Source organism: Cydia fagiglandana, chromosome 12 (genome assembly GCF_963556715.1).
Source record: "Cydia fagiglandana chromosome 12, ilCydFagi1.1, whole genome shotgun sequence".
Lineage (NCBI taxonomy): Eukaryota > Metazoa > Arthropoda > Insecta > Lepidoptera > Tortricidae > Cydia > Cydia fagiglandana.
In genome coordinates this window covers 6,668,996-6,682,854 of record NC_085943.1, presented here as the reverse complement: position 1 = coordinate 6,682,854, position 13,859 = coordinate 6,668,996, and the positions used below count along the sequence as shown (strand labels likewise).

General features: G+C 40.1%; 1 protein-coding gene across 1 annotated transcript in view; it reads right to left on the bottom strand.

The window, feature by feature from the left end:
* Nucleotides 1–13,515, bottom strand: part of LOC134669503 (probable phospholipid-transporting ATPase IM) — a 56,026-nt gene extending 42,511 nt beyond the window's left edge. The window contains exons 1-3 of the mRNA XM_063527093.1: nt 13,225–13,515; nt 5,713–5,771; nt 4,245–4,457 (exon numbers count right to left, since the gene is read on the bottom strand). Coding sequence (XP_063383163.1) covers nt 4,245–4,457; nt 5,713–5,771; nt 13,225–13,405 — 453 coding nt within the window. The 5' untranslated portion in view covers nt 13,406–13,515. The remainder of the gene's footprint in view (nt 1–4,244; nt 4,458–5,712; nt 5,772–13,224) is intronic.
* Between the last annotated feature and the right edge of the window lie 344 nt (nt 13,516–13,859).

The window sequence follows — 13,859 nt, the reverse complement described above, 5'->3', positions numbered from 1 at the left end:
GTAAATAAAGTAAATAAAGTAAATAAAGTAAATAAAGTAAATAAATAAAATAAATAAAATAAATAAAATAAATCAATACTGACATCAGGAACATGTTTTCGAACCTCTGGGAACCTCAGATATCGAATTTAAGTCCAGTAAGTAAGTCCCAAAAACTTACACCTTTGAAAAGTAATCTTAGGGACTATGGTTAATCTAGATTGAGAATTGATTTAATCCGAATTGAGGATTGATGCGTTAATTCAAATTGATTCAATCGGATTGACGCGTCAATCAGAATTGATTCAATTCGAATTGATCAATTCGGATTGACGCGTCAATTCGATTGATCAATCCGGATTGATTTAGTTCAGATTGATGCCAACACTGGTAACTAGTAACTATGCAGTACAATACAATGGAGTTCTCTTCATGCAGTAGGTAGGTAGTTTCCACCGCACATTGCAACAGTCGATTGCCTGTGCATGAATCACGGAATGATAACTGCAGCTTATAAAAGAAGTGGATCATTCCATTCTGCGATAATGATCACACTTATTATGTAAGTGACGCAAACACGCTATAAGAGTACACTGAGAGAAAAGTACAACAAAAATACACTTAAAGACTGTATACTGTATACGATAAAATCTGGCCACATACAAATGTTTATAGAGGTATGAAAAAATAATACAAAGGACTATGTTATATATTAACTTTAATATACGAGCTGTAACCTTACTATGTACATTATATACTTTAGGACTCTAACGGCTTTCTGGAGAATTTCCTCACTTTGCTCTTCACACCCATCATCAGTCTTTGCACAGTAGTCTGGGACACAGAATTTGCTGCCAAACGCCACTGTTTTTTGAATTCATTAACATCCTTTGATTCCTTGTGCGTATTTTTAAGCTTTCGCTTTACGAGAGCCCAATATGTCTCGATTGGCCGAAGTTCGGGACAGTTTGGTGGGTTCATCGATTTTGGTACTACTACCACGCCATTGCTCTCGTACCATGCCATTGCTGTTCTAGCATAGTGACAAGAGGCAAGGTCTGGCCAAAATGCTACAGGCTTGGTATGACTCTGAATAAAACGCAAAAGTCGCTTTTGAAGGCACTCTTTGACGTAAATATTTTGGTTTACTGTGCCGGTTGTAACGAAACTTTGACTTTTTCGACCGCATGTGCACAATGCTTGCCAAACTAAAAATTTTTTAGGGAACTTACACTTCTTTTTTTTCTTAAATTTGTCGGAAAGACCGCCTTTATCCGACGTTGTATAGAATTCCTGGCCAGGTAACTGTTTATAATCAGCCACGACATAGGTATTCTGGCCGAAAGGTGTCGTGTTTCGGAGGTTCCGGGGCAAACTGCCGAATCCGACACAAGAGCAGCCGATGCAACGGAGCCACGCCGTTTTATCGTCTAAATAGTGTTTAGTTTTAAGTTTATAAAATACATATGTATGTTAGTCTGTAAGGTATTTGTAATATGGGCCTTGTTGCCTGAATTAAATTTCTAAATAAATAAAAATAGGTTTCGTCGTCCATGATAACGCAACTGTGTTTCGTCAAAATTTCTTCATACAGCTTACGAGCTCTAGTTTTTGCAGACTGGTTTTGTTTATCTCGACGATTTGGTGCAGTTTGCACCTTGAAAGTTTCAAGCCAGCCCTGGTTTTAACTTTTTGGACGTAAGATGCCGACATCTTTACTTTTTTAGCGACACCACGAACGGATAAGTTTGGATTCTTCTTAAACACCTCTATAACCTTTTTATCCTTACTTTTGCTAACGGGGCCCCGATTCTTTCCACTGCCTGGTTTCCGTGTAGTCGTCAAGCGTTCCTCAAAACGTTTTAATACGCTAGACACAGTGGATTTGGCCGCGTTTAGCTTTTTCGCGAGCTTTCGACACGACAAATACGGATGCAGATGGTGCTCGGAAACAATTTTTTTACGCATAGCATCTTCTTTTGAGGACATCCTGATAATTATTAAGTAAAACCCATTAGTTTTGATGAAATTATGTAGTTTGGTTTCTATCGCAACAGGACTCAGAATTACTGTCATATTGATTTATAAATAAAAAAGTTTTTATATGAAAAATAGTGGCTAGATTTTATCGTATACAGTCTTTAGAATTACAAAAATAAACTTAATCCGGGGACAAGGAGAGTTAACTAATAGGAACAAATTGACTTTTGCAATTTCTATTAGTTCTTGCAATTCCTATTATCTGTTTGTTGAAATTATATTTGGGATTACTGAGCTGTTTGTAGAAATAAATAAACTTTACAGAAATAGTGAAACGTCCATAATTATTACTAAAACTTCATTTTTTCCCCCATTACAGTACAGAACTGTTTTTTAATTCCTGGTGATGATTTTTCTCTCGTGTACGTTATCGTCTCGTATCTATATTTCGATCAGTCTATCTTTGATCAAGTGACTTTATAGGCAATTGTAATTTATACACACATCACACTTTGCGAGTATCACCTACAGACCTACCTTACAAGCTTTTACCTGCTACAAATTGTGTTAATATTTGTAATTGCACGAGTACCTAAAGGTTAGTCGCAAAATGACCGGCAACGCTTTTTGATTAAATTAGCATATAGTAAGGGAGCGCCAATGTTTGCTGAACAGGAGTCATTTATATTATGTTATGTATACTTTATTTTAGAGGTCTACTAGTCTACGCTTGTTAGATTTTCGGATTTTAATCCATATTTCAAACTACATTTACCAGTATTTATCTACCAACTACGCAGGATTTTCTAACTAGAGCTTGTCAAAACTCTACGTAATTGTTTTAACAAGCAAGTAATTGTATTTACTTACTCGTCCAAGTCTAAACACTGCTAATTATAACATGTGCGTGCAATATAAATATAATATGATTAAGATAAAACAGTTAAACCGTTTAAAAACATATAACTGAACCAAAGAAAATGTTTTGCGATAAATATAAGCAGAATTTTCATTTTCAACATTTCATTGCTATAGCGTATTTTATTTGAAGCCCAAATATCCTCTGATTTATATTTGTACTTTTATAATCTCATTATGAAACGGTTATGAATACAATCTGTCAGGTCTACAGTGACATTACTTCCACAAGAAAAACAACCGTTTCATAAGACGATTATAATGTTCTAATCCTCTCGATGTTTGAAGTTTGAAATAGTTTCTACTTTTAAAGCAAAGTTCCTAGACTTCCGCTACAAGCTACAATAGAACAGTCCATAGTATGTGTCGAATTAGGTGGAGGCCCTTCCGAAGTAGGCTTTGACTACGGTGAGTGCACTCCAATTAGCCGTAAGGAGGCTGCTATGGCGTTCTGCAATATCAGCTCCGGGGAGCATGGGAGAATTTAGCTACATTTTTATACAGACTATCAATGTTCTGTGTTGACGATCGTTTTTCGATTACAATTATACACCAGGGTATTCATTAATACATATCAAACTAAATATGTATTTAGTTGAACACGAGAGACATGGTTTAAAGTCGTGGAACTCGTTTATTTCCTGCACCAAACATCCATAATCACTTAAATTTGTGCATTTCCAGACGCTGTTGTTTATTTTAGTAGTGTAAATTTACAATCAATGCAGAGTAGGTATTTGTATGCCAAATGCCAACTAAAGCAATAAAACTGAAATAGCGATATTTGATATGTGCGTGTTACAGACACATTCAATATTGTTGCAGCATTGTTACAACGTACTATTAATAAAATTGTTATTGTATATCCTATTTTAATTGGATTGCACTATTAATCTCTTTTCGTAAGACTAGAAACAGGGAGTAAAGAAGTTAGCTACTTATTCGTTAAAGTCACAGCACAGCACGCCGCGCGCCGGATCAACTTACGAAGTCGGCTAGCCGCTGGAGCAACAAGTCGGATCAACTTACCAAGTCGTCGTAGGCGTCCTTGACGGCGGTGAGCGCGAGCACGCCGATGAGCGGGATGGCGGTGGTGATGGGCGTGAGCGACGAGATCGCGGGGATCAGCTGCAACACCAGCAGGTACAGGAAGTAGAAGTCGGCTAGCCGCTGGAGCAACAAGTCGGATCAACTTACGAAGTCGTCGTAGGCGTCCTTGACGGCGGTGAGCGCGAGCACGCCGATGAGCGGGATGGCGGTGGTGATGGGCGTGAGCGACGAGATCGCGGGGATCAGCTGCAGCACCAGCAGGCACAGGAAGTAGAAGAGTTGGCTAGCCACTGGAGCAGCAAGTCGGATCAACTTACGAAGTCGTCGTAGGCGTCCTTGACGGCGGTGAGCGCGAGCACGCCGATGAGCGGAATGGCGGTGGTGATGGGCGTGAGCGACGAGATCGCGGGGATCAGCTGCAGCACCAGCAGGCACAGGAAGTAGAAGTTGGCTAGCCGCTGAAACTGCTCCAGCAAATTCAGCGGCAGGAACGTTATGATCGAATACTTCGATGTTTTGATGTAGTTGTTCTGGAACAAAGCCGTGTAGTCAGTCCAGTTTGGATATTTCCAGAATATGTTTTTGAATGTTAAGAAAGCATGACAGCGAAATACATGGCCGCTAGTACATTTGCTCACGCACTGCTGAGCTGCCCTTGTAACTAGTGCTACGTAGTAGGCTGTAGCCTAATGTCTCTTACATTTGGAAAATGCCTTGACCAGGTACGATTTTTACAGAATTTTGCGACCTTAATTGCTAACACGTTTAGAAGCATCTTTCCTAGACTCAAAAATGTAGATTAGGTAAGCAATTTATTTACGTTATACCTAAATGTTGGATGTAATCAAAGTCAAGCAGCATGTTACAATTGCTTTGGCACGCGACGGACCAAATCGGCTAGCTCATTGTTCTATTGTAACCTATTTAAATTGCTATATTTTGTTAAATATGTAACACCTTCCATATGCAAAACACTGAGTAAAAGAATACAAATTCAATATTTTGAATAGTAGTAGCCAAAACATGAAAACGTGTAAGTGATGCGCATTAGTATGTGTAACGCGACTAAGGATATGTGTGGATTGTTTGGTTTGAAATGAGCAAATTTGCATTTAAGTGTGCAGTTTATATATTATTTCAAAGGCAAAGGGCAGGGTAATTTTCGTAGACTTAGAATGTTCAAAGCACCACTATTTTCTTAATGTAAATTTCTGTTCAGTTCAAAATTGAGTTTAAAAACATTATAGTACAATATCCTCGAGTTTTTTTACTCGAAACAGGAACTTACATAATTTTATCAGTGTTTCTTATATCTTCCTAAAATACAGTATCTAATAGAATGGGATATGTTTATGTTTTATTTGTTTAACCTTAAAATAGGAAGCAACGGAAATGATAACAACTATCAAAGATAATCAAATTGCAACAAAAGGAAGGTGTTTCCGAGATGGTTCCGGATCAATCAATGAATTGATCTCGTCATAATTGCATTCGTCCTCAAACTAAGCAACAACAGTCTGATGTAAAGAAACAATCACTTCAAACGTTATTTATAGTGTATAGTTCTATTAATTAATAGTTATAGCCTTTTTCGAATGCAGCCATTTACAATTGTATCTTTTTGTTGACTTTACATCAAAGACTGCACCTCTGTGATTTACCAAAAGCATTTCGTCTGTGAAGTGACAATCTGATTTACTAAAGCGAATGAAACAAAGGAGCCGACAGTGCCGTGAAATAATATAGGGCTGCATTTTGTGTGTGATATAATATAAATAGACTTACAGCGTAACGGAACTGGGCATTGTATTCCCTATTGTTAGCTTTGATTCTCCGTTCATTCTCTGAAACAAGAAAACAGATACATTGTTAATAGACAGCTACATTATATATCGAATTCATTAATAACATTAAAGATCACAGATCTCTCTCTAGCTAAAAATAAAAAGGGCCATCATCATCATCATCATCATTTCAGCCTATATACGTCCCACTGCTGAGCACAGGCCTCCTCTCATGCGCGAGAGGGCCATAATGTGTGTCAAAATTTATACACAGTTAAGATTTTTATGTATATAGTCTATACAGACTTAACTTCTACAATACCTACACCAGAGATACGTACTAGTACTACGTTCATTTTTGACCTATACAAATATGTACGGTATCTATAATTCTGTATATTTTTAGGTATTTAAGTAAAAGTTAACAAAATCTACACCTTCGCCTTTGTACACATTTATTGTATTCTCTCTGTGTTATGTACTTGTTTTGTGCAATAAAGTGTTTATTACTACTACTACTATCTACCCTCTAATGGCTTCTTAACCCAGTTGAGGGTAGATGGAAACAGTACACGATCAAATAATGTAGGTTAATTAAAGTTGTCCAGTTATACATCTAGGCGGCTTTGTAATTGGTCGGTTAACCAGTCCAATAAATGTTATAACCACCCGAAAATGTACCAATTGTTTGTTTACTTTTATTTAAATACCTATAGATACATACTAAAATACGTGGGAGTCCATACATTAAGAATGAAAAATTCTAATTACAACAACAGTTTTTATATTTATTATATTTAGGATCGGAATATAGAAAAACTAAATGCATCGTGTATGCAGCTGCAAAAAAATCTGACAAGAATCTCAGAGCAAATGTCGTATGTTTTGGCATGCTTCGTTGTAGAACAGAAAACGGGCAATTAATTATATCAATTTTGATAATTTACGGGATATTTAAAATGATCGACGTCGACCAATATGTGCACCTATATATATATAGGTAGTTAGGTACATTTTTAATCATCCCAGCATCAGGATCTTATGGTTCAACTCTCAGGGAAGTGGTAGTAAATGGGTATAAAATAAAGGGTACATTTACCCACACACAACGCGCCAAGGTGTTTGACACCGAACTAGCGCGCTGCAGCAAGAGTAATGTACTTACTTATTGGGCTTCCCCGGCTCACATTTAACTTGCATTTTGTTATGTGTTCTTTTCTATCTATAGTGTCTTATGTAAGCGCGGAAATATGTCGTGTACTTTAATTAATTATCACAAACGGATTTATGAATCGAAATATTGTTTCCAATGGTATGGTAACGATTTACCCCCTTATTCATAAAACTTTACGGCTCCGATTTAGTTTTGGCATTCTGCTTCAAGATGTGTGTTGTTTTCATATGCACTTATATTGTAAATTACATCGAATTCGCTAGAGCAGTTTTGAGAAATAACCAAAAATATTATGCAAATGTACCAGAAAAAATATGATGGATTATTTGCCGCTACTATACCTATGATTTAAACGTGGAATCATAATTGGCATCAAAATGTAGACTGTAATTAAAATACATATTTAAATAAGATCCGGCTTTAATTTTTTTGGTGTCCTTAGCTTTAGCTACGCAAGCACAGGGCGATACTAATCGTCCGAAACATCTCAAAAATTTATTTTCATAGTATAACAAAAGCAAATTTAGTTTTAAAACATAATTCTTCTGATGATAGTGAAAAACACAAATATAATGAGGTATGAGGTGCATTAAACTAGGAAGTTTCAACGAGGAGAAGATCATAATAGTCGGTGAGGATATTTAAATAATGTGACGTGTCATGCATGTGATAATAAGATCAATAAGTAACAACGTTCCTAAAACATAGGCCGTCGCAGTTACATCGCCAGCTGGCTACGAATAGTACGAATACGTGTAGGTACGTGTCCTTATTCATCTTCATAAAGATCAGGAAGTTATTAATGGAAGCTTAAGCTCAAAGCTTTCTAAAGAACGGACATAATACAGGCTATGTCACGAATAAGAGAGTTCGTTCTTACTTTACTACTTAATAAACGCTCAGCTCAACCAAGCCAGTATCCCACATCTGATTATGCATAGTTGTAACGCATCGTAAGGTCGCAGTTACACTGGTCGAATGAGTATCCAACTCGGTAAGGAACGGGATAGACGGGCAGGGCAGCTCGTGTAATTAGCCGTGCTCTTAAGTCTTAAAGCTTTGTTTTGTTTTAGTCGCTTTGAACATAGCTCGCCTTGCTAACAACACCCACAAAGAGATAAAAAATCGCTAGGATAGGGTTAACAAATTTAAAAAAAGTCGTGAGTGACTAACACGAAGAATTACCCTGTCATACTACAGGTGACACTCATCGGGTGCGCGATTTTGTGATGGATTTCAAGTTTGAATTACTAGGAAGAATTTTACTTGACTCATTAACCAATTAATTAATCATTGTTGCAAAATATAAGAACAAGTACATATTGACTAATCTTTAGTATTTCATTATCGTATTCAGACGGCGGTCCAGACTAATGGGCAAAATTCTTGGCAACAAAACCCAACGTCTCGTACAATGCATCGAGATTCCCGACAACCAAAAGTAGTTAAAAATCTCGGAATACTTTTACGTCTGTACGTTTGTAGAAGAAATTGACCGAGTGCATTTTATGGAGCCGGTGTTATGACGGGCCCGCGGGGCGTCGCCGCCACGGTGTGTTGCTATAGTACTCGCTGAAGTGTTAGACGCGTCGCTCGGGGCGGGCGCCAAGCAGACGCCGATCGATCTTTCTCCCGTTTTACGACTAATCATGTTTTCATGGGCACTTCGCGCGTTAGCAGTACGCCCGATAAACTACAGCTGCGTATCTTCCAGACACGACTGCGAAATTTCATTTGTAATGCGTGACCGGACTGGATGAAAGCCGGAAAATTGTATTTGTAGGGTCATTGGACAACTGTCTAGCTAGACGAAAGAATAATTTGATTCCTCCTATCGCTTTCCCGGTTGCATACTAAAGGAGTCCAGGTCCCTCTTTATAACTTAATCGTAAGAATTAGCACAGGCACTATTAGGTTATACGAATATAACTGCCATCAGACGTTCAAGCCCAGAAGGGAAACTAGGCTGTACTAGTCCGGATGTACTAGTTTCTACACAATGCCTTCCTTCAACTCTAAAAACTTTATAACCTTCGAAAGAAACCTAAAGCAAAGTGCATCAAATTGTGTAGCGATGCTACGTATTTGCCTAGGATAAATACATGTTTTTCCATACAAGATAACCGGTACAACATGACTGTCGCATTTCCAACAAAATAACATACACCAGAGTATGACACTTAGGTAAAACTATAATGTACCTTCTCAGCTGTAGGTTGGTTGGCATATCCTGCCTCCTGGTTAGCTGGTTTCGAAGAAACAAGTCTAAAGAGTATGCCACTTGAACGGAACTTGTCACCCAGATTGCGCGGAGATTGGTGAACCAAACCTGGCTTCATGCATATCAAAATGATCCTCCTAGTCTACCTAAACTGCTCAAATAGGTCACTTCCTAATTTAATTAGTATTTTAGAATCATTTTCGGAATTTTTATGAAACATAAATAGTGAATATGAAGGTGTGAAAAGGTTGAAATTTTGACAGGAGAACTGTCAGAGAGTAGACTATGCGTTTAGTTACCGCATCGGAAAGAAGGTATTCTGAATGAAACAAGGTAGGAAACGTACGATAGAAATATAATTATTAGTAATTATTATTAACCACTTAAAATATTACAAGTATTAATGAGCATTGATATTTTTTCGAGAGTCATATGATTTGGAAAAGGTTTAAGTTGGTTTGACGTTTGATGCGTCGATATGGATCGAAACGGAGGGCTGGGGATTTTGCTAGAATCGACAATGGATGGAGAGTTGGTACTGGGGCACGCTAGCATTTATACAGTTCCTAATTGAATATCGAAATAAACCGCCTCGCCCCCTTCCGCCGCCTGCCCTGGCCGGTGGAAGATTGGGATATATGTAAAGTGCGCCGTGTGTGTGTGTGTTGTGCGCGAAAAGGGCGTAGCCCACCGAGTGCTTTCCGTGCCGCCGGCGAGCGCAAGCATGGCCGACGGTCGGGTTGCTCCGAGCGCCGTTGCGCGCTCCCTGATGTGCTGAGCGTCGTGGGGACGCTGGTTTTCACCGCAGGGCGCAGTTTCCAAGGCCTGTGGACTGCGTGCCGCCTGGCGATCCCGAGGTGCTTCACACAGGCCTCCCTTTCACTTGCGTGGCCTGTCGACTCCGAGGCGCGACACGTTGGCGCCACCATCAAGCCGTAGGGCACGGCCTTGACCCGCGAGCCGTGTGTCGGACAGCCTTGCCGCGGTCCGACGACCCCAAGGTCTCATCGCGCGGGTCCTTCTTGTGGAACTCCTGAGCGCCGCGGGTTGTTCTCGCCCGGGCTTGCCAAAGCCGGAGCTTGAGGAACGCCCGTCGCCCACCGTCAGCGATCCGCCTGCTGCGTTAAATACCAGCGGGCCTGTGGATGATAGCTACGTTCGGTACCCGTGAGTGCACTAGACTTTTATCCCAGGTTTTGGCCAAAACCCCGCGTCTCGTCCATCTCGCGATCGTAGATTAAGGTTTACTATAGTGTCATCCCATAACCGCCGACAGTTTAGAGAAACCGATTGTATTCTGAGCAGCGCCCGCCCTAAAGCGGAGTGCATTGTAGTAGTTAGCGAATTGTATTAAATTGCATGTCATATATTTGGTTTTATCTTTTCAATACCCTATCAAGTTCCCATTAACCAGGTAAGAGTAACAAGAGGACCCTTGCACTCCAAAAGTGAAATGTTTTACTGCGGATCTTACCCGAGGCATCACTTCCATTAATCATTTAGACATTTTAAAAATCTTATTATTTCTTATACACAACAACTTCATTTTTTATATACGACAATTGTTTGATCGTCGGCTACCACTACCAGTAACCACAGCAAAAAGTCCTCAGTTCCTTACCTATCGTAAAAGAAAAAAAAGTACTCCATATGTGTTTCAATTTCTGTGAGTTTTACTTCTCCTACTTGTAATTCTGTATGTGAATATGAGTACCTATAGTTCAACAGACAGAAAAATTGAAGGCTAAAAAAAATTTTCCGAGTTCTTCCCCTTTGAAGTAAAAATCCCTTCATACAGGATCAAAGGTTCAATTTAACATCACTTGACCCAGCATATGTAGATAGGATAAAAACGTAAAGCGTTCGAAATTTAACGAACTGTGCCTAGTCAGTCATATAATCAAGTGGCGGCACGGGACATCGATTTAACGTATTCACGTATTTGTATGGGATATACAAAAAGAGAGAAAATCAGTCACGTGGGAGTTCCGATACTATACGAAGGTTTTATTCATCTACCAAAGATGTGACAATATCATTGACTTGCAAATAGGTAAACGCAGACGTTGAAGTTTTTACACGTGTTTACGTAGGTTTAAAATTCTAAACAAAATACATTTGATTTATCATGTTTCTTTGAAAGACATTTAATCATGGGGCACACTATTATGTTTGACATTTTTTAAGTTATTATTCCACAGCAAGATGGGCAACCGCCTACACGAGATGAATGAACACTGATTGAGCGCCCCACTTGTTGCTTATGGTTGATATTGTTTGAGATCAAACTTTATAAAAGAAATAATCGACCTTAATTTCTAAGGTAAGAAGATTCTAATTGATTAAGCGAAGTAATTTTCATTTATTAAAAAGAATTGGCTACCTTAATATAATAATTATATAGGGTTCCTCGACGTATTTACTAGTACATATTTAAACTCAAAAAGAATGAGTTGGGCGGATTGAGCAGTCATACTGTTATTTTTTATGTATGATAATGGCCTCCCAGACGTACACGTCAACGGCGACACCCGGACAAATCAGGACCAGGTAAGTACCTACTTATGTCATGTATGTGCGATATGAAAATAACATTTGAATTATTTTTTGGACTTTGGCATTTGGCATTGGATTTCGCGGCTTAGGCGTTAATAGGAAACATAACAAAGAGTCACACCTTTCTCATCATAGGCTTTTCGTCTATATCATGCAGACGATTTATGGTGTAACACCGTTTTTGGTGGCTGAATAGACCGATGCGAGATCGACATGGTCTACCACAGGTCTGACAAGAGAAGTTTGCGGAAACCGGTACTGAGACACCTTGTCTCATCACAAAACTTGCGACGTTTGCGCCATTCCGTCCGCTGCTCTACGAGTCTCTCCCAGTCTTGGTGGTCTATACGGAAGGCAATCATGTCCCTCTTTGCGCAATCTTTAAAACGAAGCAATGGCCTCCCAACGTTACGTTTTGCATTCGCAACAGCACCAAGAAGAACACGACGAGGTAGTCGAGAGGGTTCCATCTTTCACACACCTTTCTATGTATGCCATTAATGTGTATAAATGTTTATGAAATGTAAGCTTTCAGTGGTTTGATTTCCGCCGCTGTGAGTTTTGTTTTAGCGACGGCGGCTCGATCAACCTACGCGTTGACCTATTTGCTAAAGGGATACGTATTCTGTTCATTTGTTCCACGTTGTTAACATGGTAACGTGTAATATACGTATTCTATTCTATTCATTTGTTCCACGTTGTTAACATTGTAACGTGCATATTCTTGTTTCGTCATTGGAAACAATGAATAACATTTTGCTATGTTACACCTCCACACATTTTCGGCGTGTTTAATCGGCTGGAGCGCGTTTTTAAGTGAGGATAATTGTTTTGTAAATACCCTGTGTAAACTTACTCATCGACCATATTTATGATTTTGTGTGGAAGCGATGTGCTATAGGAAAATGATTTTCACTGTTACAACGGCAACGTGTAACAAAAGAACAGATTAGTTAGATCTTCATGTACTAACACGAAAGTCAGAAAAAGGGCACAATGCCGGTATTTTCGTGACAACAAACGGGTTTGTTAAATAGTGAACCTTCTGTATTTTATTTACATCATATTAAGTGTATAAACGTGATAAACGCAGCCATCATAGAACCGCTGGTCTCAATTATTCATAAGTTCATAAGTAAAACAATAACAGGAAACATTGTAGACTAGGATTATTTGCACCAAACCGAAAGCTATTTAATAGGATTGTTAAACAGATTACTTGGAGAAAAAACGTTAATCCGTAGTAAGTGAAACAATAACGCTAAGAAGAACGTCGGCGCGGTGAATCGATAACAAACAGCGACGGCGATTCATACTGTGCGCGCCGAAACGCTCGGCCGTTGACCGCGCGGGGGCGCGACGCTAACCTTGGCCAATCTGTGCCACCGTCCACTCCCTTTATATTTCCACGCCTTGTGAAGTATCAACAATTCGAACGTTCAAAATAACTCAACATTTCAATCGGATAACTCATGACACGCACAAAGGTCGCGTAATAGTTATTACTACTTATTACCTATCGTTACACAAGAGTAAATAAGGTTAGGAATGAATAGACGAACCGCAGGAGACGAAGGTGCGGAAGCGATGGTTGTGCCGGTTGCGGCGGTGCGGCGGCGCGGGCTCGCGTCGCACCAGCTTGCCCAGCAGCTCGAGTAGGGAGAGGCGCAGCGGGCGCGGCGGGCGCGGCTCGCCCTCCGCGCCCAGCACCTCCAGCTCCACCGCCTCCGAGCGCGCGCACATCCGCGCCGCTACCGCCGCCCCATGCCGCCCGTCTCGCCCGGCCACCCCGGTGCACCGTACCACTAGCAGCGACCGCACGCGCGCTCCGCCGAGCCGCAGGGCCGAGACTCGCACCACACACTAGCGCCGCCCAACCGGCGCGCGCATCTGCGACCTGTGTTGCCCTCTCATCTCGGTGTTGGCCGCTACTAATCGAGAAAACTCTCCAAGTTTTCCTGCATTGCCGTTGGAAAAACCGACAAATCTCGATTTTTCCGGCTACACAACAAGCAACGTGCGTAGTGGATGTTTGATGGCTTCAGCACACACAATTATCGCGCGTTATATTTATTTACATTTACAGTCGTAACACAGTCACATTCTGTGAGTCGTGAACGCCTTAAACACTTACGCGGCACGTTTGTAGTTCAAAATCCCAAATACATATGTATGTAGGTACATTTGTCGTATGTAC